We start from the raw sequence: 23710 nt of genomic DNA on the forward strand, positions 1-23710 counted from the left end.
ATCCAGGTGTTATTAGCATTTTGGTGAGATACAAATCTTTCTTTTTAAAAAAGAAAGTTTTAAAGCTGGTATTTTGGTAATCTGTGTGAATTAATTTTGTTCAAAGCGCTAGTGTTTTTGAAACCAGAAAAGCTGGAACACCTGCATTTCTGGGTTACAAAATAGAGGCAAAAAAAAAACAACTGAGCAGCTTTATTTGTTTTTGAAAACTTACTTCATTTATTGCAGCCAATAGCAATGTTATATTTTTCTGTTTACGATTTCAAAATCTGGTGAACTGGAAATTTTAATATTAAATCTATAAAAATCCATGGCAAAAATAAGATTTCACTTTCACATTGCTATGCAACAACCAGTGTATGGAAATCTGGAATATCAGTATTGCAGTCCCTCTAATGTCTCACTGGATGCCATCTAACACGCATCATAATTGGGTGTTTAAATGGTTACATTAGCAAGAGAGCCAAAAATATGTAAATGGGTTATAGAACAGTAGTTCAGTGAAAAACTACTGTATTTAACACTTTACTAAAGGCAACATTCTTGTGACTATATTTAATGACTTGAGTTTTTTTAATATAACTGATTTTCAAAATTAATTTACAATTATTTATTTGCTGCAGATACTGTTTCCCTCCAGTTTATCTTTCTAATCTTTGCATTTTCATAAAGCATTCATGGATGCTCCAAGAAGCTGTAGAGGTGTGGAACAAGATAATCTTTGAAATGTCCATCGATAAAGCCTTTCCCACTGTTGTGGATAAACCAGCATTGGACATTTGTTCCATTTACCGTATCTGTCCGGTAGTCTTTCTGTAAACCCCTGTAGGATAATGGAGAATGTGCTTAGATCAAACCATGCCACTTGCCTTCTCACCACAAATGTTCCCTTTAGGAAATGTAACTTAAGTTGTACAGTTGCGTAATTCAAAATTCAACCCAGTACCACCCCATATAATCTACAGGAGAGTAGATTACTATTTTTAGTAAAAGAAAGTTAGTCTTTTTTCTACTAACTGTGAGCACAAGGAATAAGCAGGAAATAAAAATATTGACTGGCATCACAGGGATGTGGCTATAGTCATGAGATAGAGACAAGTGGGATGCAAACTGTTTCAGGAAGACTTGCGCCTTTCACTACCACAGGACATCCCAAAGTACTTTACTGTCAATTAAATACTTTTAAGTGTTGTCACTGTTGTAGGAAATGCATCAGGCAATTTGTGCATAGGACAAGCCACATTGTGATAACGACCAGATAATCTGTTATTGTGAAGTTGATTAAGGAATATTGCCTTGGACACAAACTATAACTCCCCTGACCTCTCTTGAAATAGTGCCCTGGGATCTTTGATGTCCACCTGAGTGCAGACAGAGGGGTGGGGCCTTGATTTAACACCTCATCTGAAAGACAGCACCTTGGACAGTACAGCAGTCCCTTAGTCCTTCACTGGAATGCCAGCTTTGACTTTTGTGCTCAAGTCCTCCAGTGGGAACCCACAACCTTATTGATTCACTGAGCCACAACTGACATGGAAGTGCTGGTACAGGTGACACTATGACCTTTGAAAAGGTAAAAGAATATAGCAGAAGAAGAGATACCGAAGCAATTGCAATAGAAATTAATAATAAGCACAACAAAGTAATCAGCAATATATATTGTCTGTCAACTCAAAGTAAATGGATAGATGACAAGCTTCAGTAACTCCAGGAACCTGCCGAAAGGAACTACACAATATGTGCCAGGCAAAGGGATTTGCATATCCCAAAGGTTACATTAGGGCAACTGAAAGGGAGGTGTGAAAGTAAGTTCATAGAAGTGACTGCTTAACAAAACCCATAAATTTAGCAAATAGAGAAAAGTAATCATATATATACATATATATGTGTGTGTGAACCTAACAAATCCAAATTAAAAACTTGTCAAATTCACCTGGCTTAACATGTTTCACTAAGCCCCTCAGCTATCAGTGGTTGGTTAGGTGAATTTCTAGTGAGTTGACCATAATCAGCCAAAGAAAATGAATCTCCTTTAAGATACAGCAACATGACGCTTAACGGGAGTGTTTTATCAACTCCCACCAACTCCTTTGATTACCATATTAAATCCGTGTGTAACAAAAATCATTAATTACTTGTACCAGTTCAATGTAGCATATATAATTTAATTTGACAAGTCAAATACTCTTGAACCTACAAATAATTGAATTCAAAATTTTACTGGGCAGTACATTTGTTAATAAGTTTGCATTTTGTTTAGCTATCCTGTAGTCGTCAAAAATATTAATAAGTTACATGGTATATTGATTTGTACTTGTTTATAATATTAAAACTCTCCAAACAATAGGTTAGGAAATAAACTGGACCTGTGTGAGGATTCCTACTTGGGTAAAACATTAAGTCCCAAGCAGATCCTGAGCAATCTTCTGTCCCCCTCCTTGCAAAGCTCCCAGTGGCTGGTTACATGCACCACAGGCAAAGGCTTGGGAACACAACCGAACAAGGTGAGTAATATAGGAAAAGCCAAAGAAGGGCAAATAAAAAAAATTATTTCCTTAATTTAAACTTTATTGCTCATTGGACTTGCGTAACTCGTCAGTCCCTTTATTGTTCACGTACCTGGTTACTGTAATTTTGTGTCCTTTCACTTCCATGGTGGCTTGTGGTTTATGAGGATCCAAGCCGTGGTGGATATTGTACACATTCACTTCAGGTTCATGGGTGAACTGACCTGCAATGAGTATCATTTCTTTAAGCTTCTTGATAATCTGTCAGTACGACATGAGAAGTCATGACTGTTTTATGTGTTGGAAGGCAGAAGGTTTAATGTTTGCTGTAGCTTGGATGATGAACAGTATACAGGTTAACATAAGAATGATATGTTCCAGAGTATTATATGAACATATGAGTTAGGAGCAGGATTAGGCTATTCAGCCCCTCGAGCCTGTTCTGCCACTCAATACGATCATGGCTGACCTGACTGTGGCCTCAACTCCACTTTCCCGCCTACTCCCAATAACCTCTGACTCCCCTGTTAGCCAAGAATCTATCCACCTCTGCTTAACAATATTCAGTGAACCAGCCGCCTCCACTCTCTGGGGAAGAGAGTTCCAAAGATTCATTACGGCCTGAAAAAAAAATTATCATCTGTATTAAATGGGCCACCCCTTATTTTTAAACTGTGTCCCCTGACTCTAATTAGAGATCACATATTGTGTTAAAAAAATCCTGAAATTGGATTACATAGTTTTACAAAAAAGATTCAACTTTTCCAAGAGAAAACCTTTAGAAACATTAAATGCAGGGCATCCACTGCATTGAGTTATATTATCAGCAGCGTACTGGAAGCAGAAGACCACTGTCACCATTAGCTGTATTTATTTAGTGGAAAGCATAGCTCGAGACCTGAATGACCACCAGGTGAATACTCTCACAGTAAAAAGCTGCCAAATGGGATCATTTTAACCTGAGTTGCCAGGGGAGAAACCCATGGGATCGAGTGGAGTGCAGGTTTTACACCTCAACCGCTAATCAATCATTGACTTCAATGGAGAGTAAAATGGGATGGAGTCGAAAACCAGCATTGCACCCGATCCTGTCAGTTTCCCAATGGGCAATTCAGGGTAACGTTGCCCCAGACAGAGGTTAGCTTGCAACACTAACTGCACCATTTGTGAATGGGATTAATCCCAAATTTAGCAGAGTTGCGCGTTTTGGCTTGAACATACTAAAAATGTCCCATAGAGGCTTGAAATAGTATCTAAATGACAGCGATGTGTAAGGGCCAAATGTTCTTTGATCCCTACATTCTTAAGAGTTTTATATTTTTTACTTCTATATTTGATAGATAAAACATTATGAAACTTTTAATATATCAATTCTGAGTTAATGGTTTGCCCAATAAACAACTTGAATACTAAATATTTACCAATCAATCCATGGACGTTTGTTGAGAAATTGTTTGTAGGAGGAGCATAAAATCCTAAGAAATCCACATTGGTCGGATGATTTTTCCAGACACGGTGAAGTAAGATCAGGAAGACCATATCTTCTCCAACAGTGATGGTCACATTCGTATTTTTGTTCACTGAGACAACAGCACTGAACAAAAAATACACAAATAGTTTGTGCGATTTACTAAATCACCCTGAATAGCGACCCAGCTCAGTTTGGCTTGTTATTGAAGGAAATGCTCTATCTGGCTTCTCCATGAAGGAGAAAATGTGGGGAGCTCTGGGTCACTGCTGATGATTTGGGGTAGGGATATAGGATTTTACTACACCTTTCATCTATGTCCCTGAAAGATGGTTTGTTCAACATAGTGCCTCTTTTTTTTAAGGTATGTAATTTTGTAACTCAGTTCTGAATATATAACTAAATCTTCAATCATATCCCTTTTTCAAATCAAAACAAAAATAATTGTAATCATCTTTTCCTCTCAAACTTGACTTTTCCATGAGTGCAAGTTCATTTTGTGAGTCTGCCTCCATTTTGCAGAGTCCTAAGTCCCAGAGAAAAAAAATGTTGCAGTTTGCCGAATCCAATTAAAGCAAACGTGGATGCAATATTCCAAAAATAAACTCACCATTAATAAATGTAAGGTCAAAATAACTTGTTAATCTGGCTGTCAAATGCATGATTGCATTATTGATAGCAATTTCGCATTGACTAGATGTTCCTATCCCTGAGTATTTCAGAGTAGGATAGTGTCTAGAAATAGAGGTGTACAGTTAACTTGTCATTTTTTGTAGGAGGCTCCCCTTAATTACAAACACTCACACACATGCACGCACACGCATACATGCACCAAAATCGCTAACATCTGACTTTCTATTTCCTTCACCTCAACCAAGCACATTTTGCTGGCCATATTCTGAAGAATTACAAATAACAACCCAAAACTTTCCATAGGCACTGGAGAATATTTCGGTGTTGCATTGCATAGCTTGATGGGCTTACCTAGCATGAGTCAGAATGCTTGACTCTGACCACCAAAGGAGAGTTTTATGTTTCCCATCTTTCAAGCGAATATTCTCTGTGCTGACCTCAAAGCTCAGATTCAGGTTGGTGAAATGGAGTCCAATTGTGCCGAAATAGGTGTTCAGTTTCTTATTCTTGGTTTTCTTGCCACCAATAATTTTACCATTGATCGTAACACCTATCAGCAGAAAAAAATAAAGTGCCTGCCTTAAAAAGGACAGAAGCAGCCAGTGCAACTATTCTTGTGTAAATGTGCTAATCAAGGTTTGCGATAGCAGAACTGGGACAATGTTAACTGTGTTATTTCTGAAAGAAAGAAGGCACTTTTCTTGTTGCAGTATCAGTTCTCCACCAGCAGATGCTGATGTTGCACTATATATATATTTTATATACATATATAATACATATATATGCCAGTCACTTTTTGTTGCTAGAATCCAACAGTATCTGTTATGACTTAATTCTTATCTCTTATTGCTGCAATAAGGGGTGTCCCATCAATAATAATTCAAGGTTTCAGCACTCCTTGTCCCAAAGCTTCTGAGAGAGACTAATAAACATTTTTTCAAATGGCCTAGATTTTCTGTTAATAATGGTTAGCCTATCAGCCATCGCTCTTATTATGGAGTACAGGGGAGATGGCGATGTAGTGGTAATGGGCTAGTAATCCAGAGGCCCAGGCTAATGCTCTGGGGACATGGGTTCGAATCCCACCACAGCAGCTGATGGAATTTAAATTCAATTAATGAATCTGGAATATAAAGCTAGTGTCAGTGATGGTGACCATGAAAACTATCAATGATTGTCATAAAAACCCATCTGGTTCACCAATGCCCTGTAGGGAAGGAAATCTGCTGTCCTTACCTGGTCTGGCTTACATGTGATTCCAGGTCGACAGACTCCTAACTGCCCTCTGATAATGACATAGCAAGCCACTCAGTTCAAGGGCAATTAGGGATGGGCAACAAATGCTGGCCTCACCAGCGATGTCCACATCCCATGAAAGAATAAAGGAGAAAAAAAATCAGCAGCATGCACAATGTGCAGTTAAAAGAAAGCCTGAGGTTTCTGTCTGACATACCTTGGCGCAAGACTCGGCATCAAAATCTGTGCAAAAGTGTGAAGTTGGGGGTACATACCCTCGCATCAGAACATGTTAGGAGGGGTGCATGATGGGATGAGTGAATTTTAAATGCCATATGGTGGGTGATAGTTCCTGCTGAAGTTAACTAATTTTGGAGAGTTAAAACATTAAAGGATTTTTAAAAACTTTTTTGGTCTTTTATCTCATTCCCATCATTTCTTCCCAATGTTTACTTCACTTTCTGTCCATGATTTAAATCTAATTTATACTTCCTGGTTTAGACATTGTATCTAAGTGAGGATTCTTCAATCTGATTGGCTGAGTGGCCTTGCTGTTGCTTGTCCTGTTCAGACATGCTGCAGATGCCCTGTAGCAGTCACCTTGCTAGCTCAGGTACCAGACTAGAGCAAGTGTCCACTCAAAACCCTGCTTAAAGCTTGTGGGCAGCTGTCAGCATAGTGAATGGTGAGTGCAATTCCTTCAGCATTGACTGCAAGACCTAACCAATATGATTGAAGCTCATGCCTATATATTGATATCTCGAGTAGATAAATAACTTTCTGAAAGTAAAGGTAATTGAGTTTAACTCTTCAGGATATTAACTGACTATTTCAATCCACGTCCGATTCTGGCACCTGCATTTGTGTAATGCTTTGAATTCTTTATAATGTAACAGGTAGATTTTCATTTCCACTGCCTTGACAGTAATCTGGAGGTGGTGGCCTACCCATTGATTTTAAGTGACTGAAAATCAGGTGTATTCCACAAAGGCAGACAATCCACTCCTGCAAGATTACTGCCCAGGTGTTGAAGACAATAATCTACCTCGTGCTTTACTGACATTCATTATTTAGACACTCTCAAGCAAGCTTGCTTCGATTTAGAATTTTTCATTCATGACGAGAACAATTCCTGCATTAATAAGGAATGAAAGCATTTTATTTTATGCTGATGCTGAAAATAATGCATCCAATTTAAAGGTAGTTGTGTCATAAATATTTTCCAATGAGAAAATTTTCATTTCGGATTCTTGCTTCTACTGTACAGGTTGCACTCTCAAACCATAATTTCCCAGATTTTCTCCTCGTTTTCTCCCCATTCTTTGCGATTTGTGAATTATCATCATCCATTCTTCACAGAAACAGGCAAACACAATCACCGCCCCCACCCACTGCACCCCTCACCCCTCCCCCCCCACCCCTGCCAAACATAGCAATCATATATTTAGCGAAGATAAGCTATCAAGCTCAGACTTGAACCCAAGGTCACTAGGGATAATTTTACCTTTAATCGAATGCTGAAAAACAGGCAATCGTTTTACAGCTCTCCTGATTTTCCTTTCCAACAAATTTCTGATTCGCTGTTGTCTGATTTGTGGCCTGGAGAAGTCAAAATTGTTCCCTCCCCACCTGATTAACAAATATTATCAGCTGCTAAACCCGGAGTAAGTAGTATTCATGGGGAAAAGTCTCACTTGTATCAAGCCCAGTTTGTTCAGTAAGTTCGTTGCTGTCCTTTCACCTGATGACCCCCAATCAGGCCTGTATTGTCTTTGCTGGATGGTCTTAGCTGGGAAGTAATTCAATGTCAGCACTTCCAAGGTGCAAATCCCTTCCATCCACGTGAAGAATTGTTCTTTTCAAAATAACATTTAAAATCTTCTTTTAAAAAGTTTTTGTTTAGACTACATAGAGTTTTATATTCACATATTTTTATATTTACAATGAGAGAAATTAGGGAAACAGTTTTCCATCCTAATCCTAAATTATATATTTAATTACAAAACTCTGCACAGCAAATTACTCCCCCATAGCAATGATTATAAAATAGGGCTAAAAATAATCAGTATTTCAAAAGAATAGGCTAGTTTTTCTGTTACCTTTGATTGGATCTGATACCAGGTTCAGGATCTTTCCAGGCTGTGGATTAATGTTGAAGCAAATGTTCTGTTTACTCTTGGGCAGATAAATGATGAAGTGTGGATCATTTTCAACTAAATAGCAAGAATATATTCATTATTATTAAACTGGTTTACAGTAGCATACAGCCTATGTCTGACTTCTTGGATTTGGTAGAAGTAAGCAAAATATATTGACTTAAAGTAACTGTTCCAATGTTATAGCTTTGTATATAGAGGGATGGGCAGGCTGAGATGACACCTTTTCCAAAAGCAATCATGCTAAGGGCCCTGACGGTAGGATTGGGCAGAAGAGGGAAACTTGTTGAGGAAGTGAGTTTTGGCTTAATTTGTTTTGGGAGTTCCTGATCTCCTAACACCAGTTCAGCAACTTAACTATCAAGATATGTAAAGTGTGGATCATATTTTGTTCTTTCTTTTCCGACGCCTCTAGACTTCTCCACTCTCCACCGCCTCCCACCCCACCCCCAATCCCCTCCCCATGAAGGCAGTGATTTCCTGGCAGCTTGCAGTTCCTTGAGAACTGGTGCTTTGGCGAGTTAATCGATCATGGGAGACATTTGACCTTTCTTTCTTACCCGAGCTTTTCACGTGTTCACTTCTGGTAAGTGTAGCTTGATAGTCATGGGAAGCAGGGAACCCTGGCTGCAGGTTATCCCCTTCCTTCACCCAGGTACCTTCAGGTCAATTGTAGCCTTTGTCTCTTGCCCAAGCTACATCAGCCAAGTTGAGAGAGACCTGTAATTAAAGTTTTTACCCTCCCAGTTTGTATATATCAACTACTCACTAGATATATTTTGTTTTAGTGAGGGGGAAAAGGGACAAATATTTTCACACAATTTGCAGTAAGCCTTTAGTATTTAGTATTTTTAATTGTGATTAGCTTCTAAGGCAAAGTGAAGTATACCTCTGCACATTCCCTTATATGAGTACACTCAAAAGAACATTAGATGGAAGACGTGGAGTTAGATGGTTTTAAAACAAGTCTTCATACCGTGTTCAATGTGATCATTGCACAAGTAAGAAATTCTAGCCATAAGCTTCTGCACCCTAGTATAAACCACATGTAAACAGACGGTACTTTTAAAAGCTAAATTTCTTTAAGTTCTACTTTCAATGAAACTTGGTTCTATTAAATGCATAGTGATAACTTCCCTACAAATATGCAGTCAGAAGAACAAAGGGGCAAGAATAGGTTATTCAGCTTCTCGAGTTTGTTCCGCTTTTCAATTAGATCATGGCTGATCTGTATCTTAACTCCACTTATCTAACTTTATTCTATATCCTTACCTAACAAAAATTTATTGACTTCAGGCTTAAAAGTTTCAATCGAAACAGCATCCGCAACCTTCAGTGGTGTGGGGAGATTTCCCTATTTCCATTATACTTTGTGTGGAAGTGCTTCCTAACAACACTCCTGAAAAGCCTAACTCTAACTCTAACCCCCCTTTGTTTTGGATTCACCCACCAGAGGAAATAGTTTCTCTGTGACTAATTTATCAAATCTTTAACTTATTTTAAACTCCCTTTTCCTCCTTTCTCTCCTGAAACTTTGGACTCCTGCTGGGGTCTAGATCTGTGGGAGAAATAACCTACCCAAACCCTGACCCTGCTCAATGAAGCCAACAGGTCATTTGATAAAGATCACACAGTTGCACATAATTCTACTCTCACCCGACAACCACTCGTAGATATTTTCAAGAACAAGTCACTGGATAACAATAGAAGCAAAGACAATAATTTATTTTACCCCTCTACTAACATGAAGCCACCACCAAACACATCTTCCCCTCCCCCCCCCCCCCATCAGCATTCTGTAGGGATCATTCCCTCCAGGACACCCTGGTCCACTCCTCCATCACCACCAACACCTCATCCCCTCCCCACGGCACCTTCCCATGCAACCGCAGAAGGTGCAACACCTACGCCTTTACTTCCTCCCACCTCACCATTCAAGGGCCCAAACACCAAACACTCCTTTCAAGTGAAGCAGCATTTCACTTGCACTTCCTTCAATTTAAACTACTGCATTCGCTGCTCCTAATGCGGTTTCCTCTACATTGGAGAGACCAAACGCAGACTGGGTGACCGCTTTGCGGAACACCTTCAGTCTGTCCGCAAGCATGACCCAGACCTCCCTGTCGCTTGCCATTTCAACACTCCATCCTGCCCTCATGCCCACATTTCCGTCCTTGGCCTGCTGCAATGTTCCAGTGAAGCTCAACGCAAACTGGAGGAACAGCACCTCATCTTCCGACTAGGCACTTTACAGCCTTCCGGACTGAATATTGAGTTCAACAACTTTAGATCGTGAACTCTCTCCTCTATCTTCACCCCTTTTTAAATTCCTTTTTAAAATATATTTTTATTTTTTACTTACTTACTTTTAGTTTTATTCATTAGGTCGAAATTTTCGCTTGACCGGCAGGTGCGTGCCCAACCCATTCAAGTGGGAAATGACACGCGTCAATGTCAGCTGAGCATGCCGACATCAATGCGCAGTCATGCGATAGTTTGGTTGGTGGGCACATGCTGGAGTCGGCAGTGCCCCCGCCGACAATTAAAAGGCCATTAATAAATAATCGATTAAGCTAAACTTTTCACTGCCCGTCCAACCTAATGGGTGGGATAAAGTTTCCAAAAGCAAATAAAAATAAAATAAAAGCTTTACAATTGAATTAATAACATGTCCCTGCTCACGTGAGGGGACATGTTTTATTACATTGCTGTTTTCTTTATTTTTTCTGTATCGCTTCATCTCCCTGAGACAGCTTTGTGCCTCAGGGAGATTATGAAGCACTCGCTCGCGTTCATGCGCAAAGTTCGCTCTCGGCCCACACTCCCTCCTCCTCCTCCCCCCCCACCCCACCCCCTTAATTGGCCCTCCAGCATGAAGTCACGGTGCGGTGCTGATCGCAGGCGGCGGTCACCTTCCTGCCCGCCCCTGCCAAGGGCAAAATTCTGTCCATTGTTTCACCCCCCACCTTTTCTTAAATCAATTTTTCTATCCTTTTTCTCCAGCCACTGCCCCCTTCCTCCCACCTCAGCCTCAAAAAGGCCATCTGTCACTTGTTCTATGTTGTTCTTTCGCAGAGTGCTGATCCTTGTTCTGCTAGTCACACGTTCTGCTTTCTTACTTCTATGCCACCAGCAGCACCTTCTTTAGGCCTTACCACTCCCATTAACACTCCCTTTGTCTTGTGTCCATGACACCTTAGTCAATCTCTCTTTGGTCCCCACCTATCGCTGGCCTTTCTATCCCGCTTCACCCGCTCCACCCCCTTTAAACAATATAAATTTCATCACGTTTCTACTCTTTAGCTCTGAAGAAGAGTCATCCTCTGTTTTTCTTCCTCCGCAGATGCTGTCAGACCTCCTGAGTTTTCCCAGCATTTTCTGCTTTTATTTCACAAAAAAGCAGATTGGTCATTATCACATGACTATTTGTGGGAGCTTGCTGTGTGCGAATTTGTAGCTGAGTTTCCTATATTACAACACTGTCTACACTTCAAAAAGTACTTCATTGATTGTAAAATGCTTTGGGGTGGTTGTGAAGGGTGCTATATAAATGTAAGCCCTTTCTTCCTTTAGTTCTACAGGTGTTAGGATTGTAGCTTTATTACAGTCCTGAACTGATTTGAATGAAACATTGAAGTGACATGCTGTCATACACTTACATCTTTATATATGCGTTCCTCCTTCATGGATAGACATTAACAAATGCTTACAAGCATCGTTTTTTAATCAGGTGGGAACATTCTGGTACCATTATATATCCTTCAATTACCACATTACTGTATCATACTAAAGTTTTTTAAAGTTCATCCAGATGGGTGGAAAATAAACTGTTAGTAAAATTATCCATAATAGAAATAATATGCACAAGATTGTACCTGATGTGACAGGAACTTTCAATCCTAGTTTTGAGTCCAATTCAGGCCGAATTAGTTGTTGAGGAGGTTGAGGAGTACTCTTTTCAGCCCAAGGTGGAATGATAGGTGGCTTCCTTCCAATAATAGGCATTCCTGGAGAATAAAGAGTACCAAATCAGAGCATAATTTGTTAATTTACTTCCATTTAGGCATGTGACCATGGACTTTCTCCTCTTGTAGGGAGATTGTTAAATAATGCAAAGTGTGGATATTACAGTTTACAGATTCTTTTTATTCATTCATGGGACATGGGTGCCGCTGGCTAAGCCAACATTTATCCCTACTTGCCCATGAGAAGGTGGTGGTGAGCTGCCTTCTTGAACTGCTACAGCCCATGTGGTGTAGGTATGCCCACAGTGCTGTTAAGAAGGGAGTTCCAGGATTTTGACCCAGTGACAGTGAAGGAACATATTTCCAAGTCAGGATGGTGAGTTGCTCGGAGGTGACGGTGTTCCCATGTATCTGCTGCCCTTGTCCTTCTAGATAGTAGTGGTCGTGGGTTTGGAAGGTGCTGCCTATGGAGCCTTGGTGAGTTTCTGCAGTGCATCTTATAGATGGTACACACTGCTGCTACTATTCGTTGGTGGTGGAGGGAGTGAATGTTTGTGGATGGGGTGCCAATCAAGCAGGCTGCTTTGTCCTGGACAGTGTCAAGCTTCTTGAGTGTGGGAGCTGCACTCATCCAGGCAAGTGGAGAGTATTCCATCACATAACTGACTCGGGCCTTGAGATGGTGGACAGGCTTTGGGGAATCAGGAGATGAGTTACTCGCCGCAGGATTCCCAGCCTCTGACCTGCTGTTGTAGCCACAGTATTTATATGGCTAATCACCAATGAGACAGGGAGAGGAATAGACAAGGCAGGGCATGAGGGGTGTGGTTGGCGATGGTGAAACGATTGTTATTTTATAATGACCAGGAAGACCCACAGACTTAATTATAACAAATGAGTCAGCTGTCCCTGTGAATAATTGAGCAGACATTGATAGTACTTTGATGTTTTGAAAGCCAATTAAATCACTCCTTGCTTCAGTTTAAAGAGACTGATATTACATTTTACCTTGTTAAGCAAACAGTGCCAAAACTGTATAATTTTGTATTGCTGAAAAAAGAGACATGTCGAAGTTTTTCATCTTGTACTCATCAGGACACTTTGCAAGAATACCAATAAAAGGGGAAAACAACAATTTATACTGTATGAGAAGAGTGTGCTGATTGGTTGGCAAGAGGACTCTGTTGTGTAAATTGTTGTTTTCCCCTCATATTGATATTCTTGTGAAGCGTCCTGATGAATGCAAGACGAAAAGCTTCAACATGTCTTTTTCTTCAGCAATGCTCAAGTTCTGTATTACCAAATAATTAATTGTATAATTTTGGTTGCTATTTTAACATTGTCATGCTACCTTTTCAAATTTAACTGATTCTTGCACGGACAATATTGTGGAATGATAATAATGCTGAAAATATAAGGTAAAAACACAAACGTATAGACAACAGGCCAGTCACCAGTAGATAGGCTATTTCAGTTCTGATAAAGGATACCAACTCAAAACACTAAGCCTTTCTCTTTTTCCAATTTGACATTTCCACTATTTTGCATTTTTGATTCAGAAGCAAATTTCATCATAAAATTAGTTATTCCTTCCAGTGGTTATTGCATATTTAATGAAATTTCATTATAAAAATGCTAATGTTTGGTTATTGAAATCAGTGTTTGGAAATTAAAAATTTGCTTATCTTGATTTGATACATTAATCAATATTATCTGTGGAATGGAAGCATATTAGAATTTTCAATTTTAATTAGACATGTTGACATACAGTGAGAGAGGAACATTGTAATTTGTGAGACATCTCTATACACCTCTACCAATATATGGGTATAGTGGTGTGTTGGGCACAAAGTAAAATGCATAGATATCTTTAATTTAATATGATAGTATTGTGAAAATTTTAAAATGAAATATAATTTTTACTGTTATAAGAAGCAGTTCTAAATGTAAGATAGGATGATTTTAAGTTATAATAAGTTCAAGTTGTTTCTAGGGGAAAAAGCAAATGTCTTAATTAATTTAATTATCTATATAAATAAACTCTAGTTCCTAGAGTTCTTGACTGGCCTATTGTCTAGATGTTTGTATTTTTACTTTATATTTTCAGCATTTTTATCATTCCACAATACTGTACATCCAACAATTGATTACATTTGAAAAGATACCATGACAATGTTAATACAGCAGGCAAACTTATGCAGTTTTGGTACTGTTTGCTTAACAATGTAAAATGTAATATCAGTTTCTTTAAACTGAAGCAAACAAGGATAATATTTTGATTATACCCATGGATAATCAGAGGTCATATATGTAAAGTTTTCAGTATGACTTGATTAATCACCTATAATTTGTCATTGTTGCATTAAACTTTCAATATTATATTAATTACCCACATAAATTGTAGTAATTCTTTACTGTCTTATGCTGAACATGCATGACTTCACTGCAGTGCGGACATTGGAATTCCTCTGACTTTTTGATAATAAAAAGTAATATTGAGCTTGTGACAATTTATTGCGTTGTTATATATTATAAAATGCTCTGATGTTATTTAAAGTGAAAGGAAAGTCTGAGGGAAACACTTCGAAAAATATTTCGTATTTTTTTTAGTCCTAGGGACCCAACTTGCTGTTGGCCCACTCAGCATTCTGCTGCATCCTCAGACTGACCCCATTTGAGTGTGGTGGCAGCCAATGACTTTTGCCCAGCACTGGAGCCAATAACCAACCCTGGGAAAAGTGATTAACATTCTTAATGCTTTATGTTAACTAACCTGTACAGCATCCATTTCTGGTGCTCTTCGGGGAATCCGCCAACAGCCTCTGGCCAGTTTCTTCATTTTCTACCAACATGGCAGTGACGGGTGTCACAAATTGGTGAACCAGGGCAAGACCTAAAATTCTGCTTGTGATATTCCTCTTCTGTAAAGCTGATTGAGCTAACGCCCTGTTGTGAAATGGAAATTGAGGCAATTTATCTTTACCTGAGTAAACCACAGTGGCTGACAAAAAGAACAATCAAAATATTATTGATGCACAACACCATTGTGGTCGATGGATAATTTTTGTATCTATTGTCAGATATATTATTCTAAAGTGGCATTGCAGTCAGGAATCTTTAACAACTGGAAGTTGTGCTCTGTGATATCATCAAACAAATAATGTGCTTTATCAAATTCCTTTTATCTTTTAATGAAGGGATATATCATTTATTTTAAAATGGCTAACGCCCTAGTTAAAACAGTAGACTGAGCAATTAAGCATAGTTCACTGAGTAGGTCATAGCATGTTTATCCACCTAAGAGACACAACCCTGAGGGACACTAGTAGCACCGTCATCATAGTGCATCCAATCAGATGGTGATTGAATCACAATATTAGCTAATACAAAGACGCCAAGACCCATATTGTCATGTTACCCAAATGAAGAAGATTGCAACGAGACTGCAGTGGCTCAAGAAGGCAGCTCACTACCATCTTCTCAATTAACAATGGGCAATAAACACTGGCCCAACCAGCGATGCCCACATCCCGTGAATGAATTTTTAAAAATGGGACATATAGGGGAGAAAGTGTAGCAAAAAGGAAAAATAATAATCTTTGTTCAAAATGATTTATAAGATTCAATGGTTCAACTGGAAGGTGCGTTTTTCAGGGATGGGGAAATAGGTGCTGATCTATGGTTTCCAGCCCAGCTATCTAGTGTGGAACATACAGATTTGATCCTTGGCTTATGTTGGATTAGCAGAACTTAGTTGGGGGCAATAAATTGACCCCTATGCCCCATGGGCTAAGAACAGGACTAAATACTCACTCATGTTTACTATCTATTGCTTGATATTCCCACTGGATGTCTGACAAGGACAAGTTTGGGCCTGATTCTGGTGCTTCCCCCATATTTGAATAGATTGTAAACAGTGCATAGACGCACTTAGTCAAGGCAGCAGAAGGTTAACACTGCCTGTTTAACCATATGCTAGCAACACTTAGTGTTTTCAGGGGAGGAAGGAAGAAAGTACATGGGATGGGGGTGAAATAGAAGGAGAAAATAAACAAAAATAATCAAAGAAAGAAAGATGAGGTACTGAGGCAAAATACTACAGATCTTGGAAATCTGAAATAAAAACAAAAATTGCTGGAAATACTTATCAGGTCAAGGAGCAACTGTGGAGAGAAGCAGAGTGAATGTTTCAGGTAGAGATGCCCTTCCATCAGTTAAGGTATGTTGACAAAGAATACTAACCTTTCGGCTAATAATTGGTTAATAGTAAGGTAGGCCCAGAGCTGCTTTGTAAACCCTGGAAGAACGTATTTCTGCTTAGCCAGAATCTTGTCAAGCTCATCTGTTGGAGAGTCTACTTGAAACAGTAGGTCATCGTTTGCCTGAAAAAGTGCAGAATGTGTAAAGAGCATGTCAGAGTTTCACATTAATGTATTCTATTGATCTTGTCATGGGTCTACAATCCAGAAATGCCTTAGAACGAAGACTGATGCAGTTTCACTGACAATACCCGGTCAAGAATGAAAAGTTTTCTGTTGACGCTCCTGAGATTTCTCCATTATATTTTTACCGCCATTGTGGTCTCATGTCGCCATCATCTTCAACCTGCTGTGTTGTAATTTTTTTCTTCATTCACAGGACATGGACATCACCGGCTAGGCCAATGTTTATTGCCCATCCCTAATTGCCCTTGAGAAATCGAGTGGCTTGTTAGGTCATTTCGGAGGGCTTTTAAGAGCCAACCACATCGTTGTGGATCTGGATCGACACTCACCCACCACCCTCCGCACCCCCCCCCCACCCCCCCCCAACAAACAATCAGCAGTGGCCTCAGAATCATGGGGGGAGTTTTCCGAGCCCACTGGCAGCGGGTGTGATAGGCGGCGTGTGCAAAAAATAGGGCGTAACCTGCTTCACGATGACGTGAAGGCAGGTCGCGATCGTCTGCTCAACCCGCCAACAGCGAGCGACGTTTCCCACCATCGGTCGGTGGGTAGCTAATTGTAATACATCAGCATATAATTAAAAGACCAAGCCAGACTCTCGGAACCCCGCCGTATCCGCCGACGTGTTTCCTAACAGCACGTGGGTGACGTGCACTTGGCGGCCTTCACTCTGGGGGAGCTGAGGTGAGCGAGCAGCAGCGTCCTCCACAGCTCGCCTGTTGTTTACAGGCCTCAGGGCGCTGAGGGGTGGGGAGGGTCAAGTGCTGCCCTGGCACTGCATCCCGCACACGGGTAACCAAAGTGGGCGACAGGGTAAGCGAGGGAAGTGGCCACGCATTAGGGACACCTCCATAAACTGACCAGGCCTCTGCAACTGAGACAGATCAGGTGCAGCCACAGTGATATGATTGGGGTCAGACTCCTAGCCTGCCCACCCATGCCAGCAACGCAGAGGCACCAAAGGGCCACCAAGCGCTCCACACCTTACCACACACCACCCCCCCCCCCCCCCCCCCCCCGCGTCCCCCACCTCCTCAGCACAGACTTCGAGTCCACCACCGCTTTATTGGGAGCACTTGGACTGCACACGTTGTACAATCTCCTCGCCAATGCTGGCCCTGTAGCAGTGCTCACAGCCCCTTGCAATCTCAGCATCCTGGTTTAGACCCGTGTCCTCCATGTCGCAGGTTGACAGGGCAGCCATGCAGCGCATTCATCTCTGGCCATCTGAGGGGTGACAACTACTCTCCGGGAAGCATTTAGGGGCGGTCACACAGGGCTAGGAAGGTACAGCCATAATAACCACGTCTTTCTCTCTTTCATGCTGCAGGAGGACCACGTCAGGATCATGGATCCTGGTGACCTAGCTGTGTGCCCAGTGGCCTACAGAGACCGTAGAAGACTGAGGGGAGAGTGACTGAGGTTCCTGGCTGTGCAAAGGCAGGAGCAGCAACCTCATGAAGAAGGGGCAGCAGGTGTTCCTGCACATGCTGTCCAGGAGCGATAGCAATGGTATAATGAGGCTCATGCTGCAGCTCACAATGTGATGGAGCAGACCACCGGGGTGCTGAAGATGCGGTTCCGGTGCCTGGACCGGTCTAGTGGAGCCCTGCAATACAGTCCACAGAGGGTATCACGCATCGTTGTCGTCTGCTGCGCCCTTTACAACCCGGCCAACGGGGTGATGAGCTGGCTGAGGAGAAGATGGAGGAGCTGGAGGGTTTCCTCGGATGAGGAGGTTGGCAATGGGGCGAGGGTGAGGGGCTCCTTGGTGGTGACGATGATGAGGATGAGGCTCTCGCAATAGCTAGATGAGGCAGGCGCACTCAGGAGGCCCTGATAGCTGCCGGATTTGTGGAGGATGATGATGACATGCAGTGTGGTGATACCATAGATCCTAACATCACAGATGTGGATGTTTCACTGCAGTCTGGCTAATGGCAGCACCAATACCCTCTGTGAGAACGCTCCTGTCATGGAGATGCAGTGGAGGCCCTAAGAGTCACTCAGTCGCAGGAGGGTGATGACAACATGCAGTGAGGGCACTCCATAGATCTTCACACAGCCTCTGAGAATGACTGACTCCTGTCTGGCCGAGGGCAGCTCGCTTGCGCTGTGTGATCAGGGCCATCTCAGAGACGCAGCCATGAGAGCTTAGACGCACCTGATGACAGCCCGCCCGCCATGGAAATGGCGTGTTTCGCGGGTGTGAATAAATAATGAGGTGGGCTGGGGACGATACGTTTTCGTCGGTGGGTAGTACCCCAATTTACCCACCCGCTATCGCACTTAGTGCAAGTCTGGGAAAATTCCACCCATTATGTGGGCCAGGCCAGGTAAGGGGGGCAGGTTTATTTCCCTAAGGGACATTAGTGAACCAGATGGGTTTTTAACGACAATCAACAATGATTTCATGGTCATCACTAGACTTGTTATTCCAGGCTATTTTTGGATTCAAATTCCACCAGGTGCCATGGTGGGATTTGAACCCCGGTCCCCGGAGCATTACCCTGGGTCTCTGGATTACTAGGCCAGTGACAATACCACCACCTGCTGATTAAATTATCTATTTCAGTGCAAAAAATGAAAAATAAAACCAAATATTTAAATCTGCTCAGCAGTGAGATTCCCAAACTATGGCCGGGATTTTCCGGAACTAGTTCTGTCGAAGGGTCATGAGGACTCGAAATGACAACTCTTTTCTTCTCCGCCGATGCTGCCAGACCTGCTGAGCTTTTCCAGGTAATTCTGTTTTTGTTTTGGATTTCCAGCATCCGCAGTTTTTTTGGTTTTATCACACGTAGCTGTATCAACTCTTGTAAGAATCCCATCAGCTCTGCTGTGTCTGTAATCAACTGTTGTATAAATTAGCGTTCGCCATGAAATATAAATTATTTGCAGCTTCTGTTCCCCCAAACATGTGAAAAGCATAGAAATAGAGAGAGAGAGCTACATAAGAAAGGGTGAGCAATGCAGGAGACAAACAGAAACCTATCTGAAAATTAATTAAAGAATTCTTAACATGTTCAATTGAAATTTCTTCGCCAGCTAAACAAAATCATTAACTAATTTGGTTTTCATAGTGAAATGACTATTAAAATAAATTTCATGTGCTGATAAATAGCTTGGATTCAGAAACAAAGTGTTCAACTATTCAGGTACAGTCCCCGCTGTTTCAACCAGGTGAATTCACGTGTACAAAAGTTGCCTGTTATATGGGATGGATTGTATAACAAGGTAGCACCAGTAATACTGGTCCACAATAAAATGAGAATGTTCCTCCTGTGTAGTGACCCTTTGGCCAATTGTTTCCAGTCCCATCATTTCCTGCAGCTTCATTTAAACTGCAATTGGTGGTTAATCCAGGGTTTCCCAAACTGAATGTCATGCCGGTGCAATTGTGAGATGAGCAATTGGGGTCACGAGCTTCGAGGCGGCAATGGCAGCTGTGGAGCGGATACTCAAGTTTAGCAGTCCTGGGATAGGCTGCGAGTCCCCTTTAAATGTGGACAATTTTTTTTTTTTGCCTGTGGCTATGGCCTAATCCATTGAGCTCTCTGGCCCAATCGCTGACATCAACCAAGCCTGCAAAATGATAGGTGTCTTAGTTGTTTTTTGTGTCTGTATCTGCTGTTTGAACCTCCACCATGCTCAACAACTCTTCCCCCACCAACCACCTCCCCACGCCACTCCCCACCACTGGTTTTTACTTTAGGGTCAACGCCAAGTGTGAATCATTAAAATGGGATCACAGCAGAAAAAAGTTTGAGAAGTACTGGCTTAGTCCAAACTGTAACTCCACAGAGAGAATTAGAAGGGTTTTATGTAAACATAAGTTAATTGAACATGAATGAGTTGTTATTTACTAATGGTTTTCTTGTATTAAGTGCACCTTAACAAATTCAAACTAGTGAGCTAACACAGCCGTTTCTGCTTAAGATAAACAGCAAGGTGGAAATTGAGGTTAATGCAAGCCGATGTAACCGACTGCCAAATGTGGATATTTTAAGTGGTGGGGCCTGTAACACTAAACTAGGAAGGCAGTTCGGAAAATAAGAATTGAATGTTTTGATAAAATGTGTAAGTGGGCAGAACAATGCCAGATGAAATTAATTTAAACATAGGTAAAGAACTGCTCACTCTACAGTTAAAATAGTCAAGGACAAAATTGAAAGATTGTGGAGCTTTAATAGACACAATAGTTAACATGTTGAACCAGTGCACAGCAGCAGTCAAGAAAGCTAATAGAATGCCAAACTGCAAAGTCAGCACAGTAGAATACAAATCAGAGGAAGTCGTGCTAATCTGTCTGGTTGTCTGATCAGGATGCACCTTGAGCATTGCATTTAATTGCTAGAGGCAGTATGGAGAACAGTTAAAAAGGTGATCCTTTCTGTCAAAGAGCTGAAATGTAAGGAATGTCAGTGGAGACTTGGGCTTGTCAGCCCAGAAGAGAGACATTTGAGAGGTGATCTTGTGAAGATATGTAAGTTAAGGGAACAACAAAAATAAATCTGGAATATTATCTTAAGTTAAATGGTAAGAGTGGGTTAAAAAGCGAGAGGAAGTTACATTAGGATTTTTTTCTTTAATTTTATCAGACAGATCAGGAATTAAGGCACAAACATATTCCATCTTAAATGATTTAGCTGTTAAATGATATACATCTATGAACAATATTACTCTGCTCATCCTGCACTCCTAACCATGTGGTATCATCTGTAAATTTATATATTCCACTTACAAAATGAGATAATCAAAATATTACGTTTGGCAGGTAATTGCTGTTGAGTCTAATTGTTCAGACTGACTTTATTAGAATTATTTTCACTTTGTTTCCAATTCTCTGGCTCATTAATAATCCAATTTACAGCTGCGCTATGGATTGTATAAATTTCCGTTTTCTCTTAAATCTTTTGTTGAAATCTAATTGGTTAGTTAAAACACTCTGGGCAGAATTTCCACCTCGGCAGCCTGCTTGGGCAAAGAATTACGCATGTTGACGTTGGGCCAGTGTCCCGACGTCAACGCGCAGTGGCACAATAGTTTGGTCAGTGGGTAGGAGCCAGATTTGGCTGCGTGCCCGCCGACAATTAAAAAGCCTGATATGGCCATTAAAGAATCAATTAAGTTAAAATTTTCACCACCTGTCCAACCTTATGGTTGGCAGCCGGCGAAAAGGCCAAGTGTCCTTTGCATTTATTTGGAAACCTTATCCATGGGCGGGATGAGGTTTCAAAAGCAAATAAAAATAGAATAAAAGTTTTAAAATTGAATTATTTAACACGTCCCTGCTCATATGATGGAGTCACCTGAGGGGACATGTTTTATTAAATTTTTCAATTCTTTATTTTTTTAAGAAACTCTTCATCTCCCCGCGGCAGCCCCGTGCCTCAGGGTGATTTTGAAACGCGCAAAGTGCGCACTTGCCCCGCTGGCCCTCCTCCCCCTCCCACCAGCCCCCTCCCCCGCCCGCACAGGCAGCACTGAGCGCTACCACTCGCGTTTCACGCTGGACGAGCCTTAAGTGGCCCGCCAGTGTGAAATCGCCTTCCGATCTCGACCACCCTTGCCCTCCCCCGCAGAGCCTGCCCAACAAGGGCTAAATTCTACCCTCTGAAACATTTCTCTGGCTGGTCCTGTTTAAGCTGATTCACTGCTGAAAATCTCAGACAATAATCTAGATGATTAAACAACTAAATTTTTTAAAGACAAAAAACTGCAGATGCTGGAAATCCAAAACAAAAACAGAATTACCTGGAAAAACTCAGCAGGTCTGGCAGCATCGGGATCTTCTCCGCCAATGCTGCCAGACCTGCTGAGTTTTTCCAGGTAATTCTGTTTTTGTTTTAAATATTTTAAAATTCATTTACAGGATGTGGGCGTCTTTGGCTAGGCCAGCATTTTTTGCCCATCCCTAATTGCCGTTGAGAAGGTGGTGATGCTGAGCTGCCTTCTTGAACCACTTCAGTCCATGTGGTGTAGGTACACCCACAGCGCTGTTAGGAAGGGAGTTCCAGGATTTTGACCCAGTGACAGTGAAAGAATGGCGATATATTTCCAAGTCAGGATGGTGAGTGTCTTGGAGGGAAACTTCCAGGTGGTGATGTTCCCATGTGTCTGCTGTCCTTGACCTTCTAGGTGGTAGTGGTCTTGGAAGGTGCTGCCTAAGGAGCCTTGGTGAGTTTCTGCAGTGCATCTTGTGGATGGTATACACTGCTGCCACTGTGCGTCGGTGAGGGAGTGAATGTTTGAGGATGAGGTGCCAATCAAGCGGGCTGCTTTGTCCTGGATGTTGTCAAGCTTCTTGACTGTTGTTGGAGCTGCACTCATCCAGGCAAGTGGGGAGTATTCCATCACACTCCTGACTTGTACCTTGTAGATGGTGGACAGGAGTCAGGAGGTGAGTGAAATATCCTGCTTACACTCCAGATCAACTATCCTCACCTCACTTACAGGCAGTACATTTTAAGGCTACTGTATAAATTTATGGCTTCTCACCATCTTCTGCTGCTTTTTACTAAGATCTTGGTCTTTGCCAACATTACTCATTTGGTTATACTCATGCCTTGTGGGTGTAGATACTTAGGTGACTCATGACTTTTGTTGCCATTTCAAAGCAGTACTGCGGAAGTGCATCACTGCCAGAGGTGCTATCTTTTGGACGAGGTGATAAACCAAATTCCTGTCTGCCTGTTCAAGTGGAGATTACAAATGTGGATGTACTAGTTGCAGAAATGCAAAAGGTTCTCCTAGTGCCCTGACTATATAACAACAGCTGCGCTCTCCAAAATGAAACTCATTGTAAAACACTTTAGTTGTTTTAGCGATGTTAACAAACACAGGCCTATCTTTTCTTTTACCCGCCTTCTTCTCCCGTCCTTTCCTTATTTTTCACTCCTTTCCTCATCTCTTATCATTTCCCACCTTCCTTCTGCCACTTTCTCATTCCCATTTTCTGCCTCCTTCTTGCTTCCTTTTCTACTTTCTCTTTGCATCTTCATCCCATCCTTAGCATTTTATTTTGTCTTTTCATTTTATTCTTATTAGTGCACAGATAAGAAATGAATTTGTGTAAAGAATTAGCCATGGGACTAATGATTCCATTGCTGCTGTATCCTAATTGTGCAGGAACTTGAACACTCTAACTCACTAAAAACATTGATATGAACTGAAATATAATTGCTACTGGAAATCTTGGACTCAACAAGTGACAAGTAATTGTTATAACTGCAAGAAATACATTATTTTTGTTAATATCCAACAGTTGTAATAAGATCAATGCATTGTTTTGTACACT

General features: G+C 41.3%; 1 protein-coding gene across 1 annotated transcript in view; it reads right to left on the minus strand.

Moving 5' to 3' along the window:
• Nucleotides 1-220: 220 nt before the first annotated feature.
• The window catches only part of itih2 (inter-alpha-trypsin inhibitor heavy chain 2), a 65345-nt gene continuing 41855 nt past the window's right edge, over nt 221-23710 (minus strand). Inside the window, exons 14-21 of the mRNA XM_041203140.1 lie at nt 16208-16347; nt 14739-14911; nt 11876-12007; nt 7944-8057; nt 4960-5158; nt 3929-4101; nt 2620-2731; nt 221-823 (exon numbers count right to left, since the gene is read on the minus strand). Coding sequence (XP_041059074.1) covers nt 676-823; nt 2620-2731; nt 3929-4101; nt 4960-5158; nt 7944-8057; nt 11876-12007; nt 14739-14911; nt 16208-16347 — 1191 coding nt within the window. The 3' untranslated portion in view covers nt 221-675. The remainder of the gene's footprint in view (nt 824-2619; nt 2732-3928; nt 4102-4959; nt 5159-7943; nt 8058-11875; nt 12008-14738; nt 14912-16207; nt 16348-23710) is intronic.

The sequence above is a fragment of the Carcharodon carcharias genome, chromosome 13 (assembly GCF_017639515.1).
Source record: "Carcharodon carcharias isolate sCarCar2 chromosome 13, sCarCar2.pri, whole genome shotgun sequence".
Lineage (NCBI taxonomy): Eukaryota > Metazoa > Chordata > Chondrichthyes > Lamniformes > Lamnidae > Carcharodon > Carcharodon carcharias.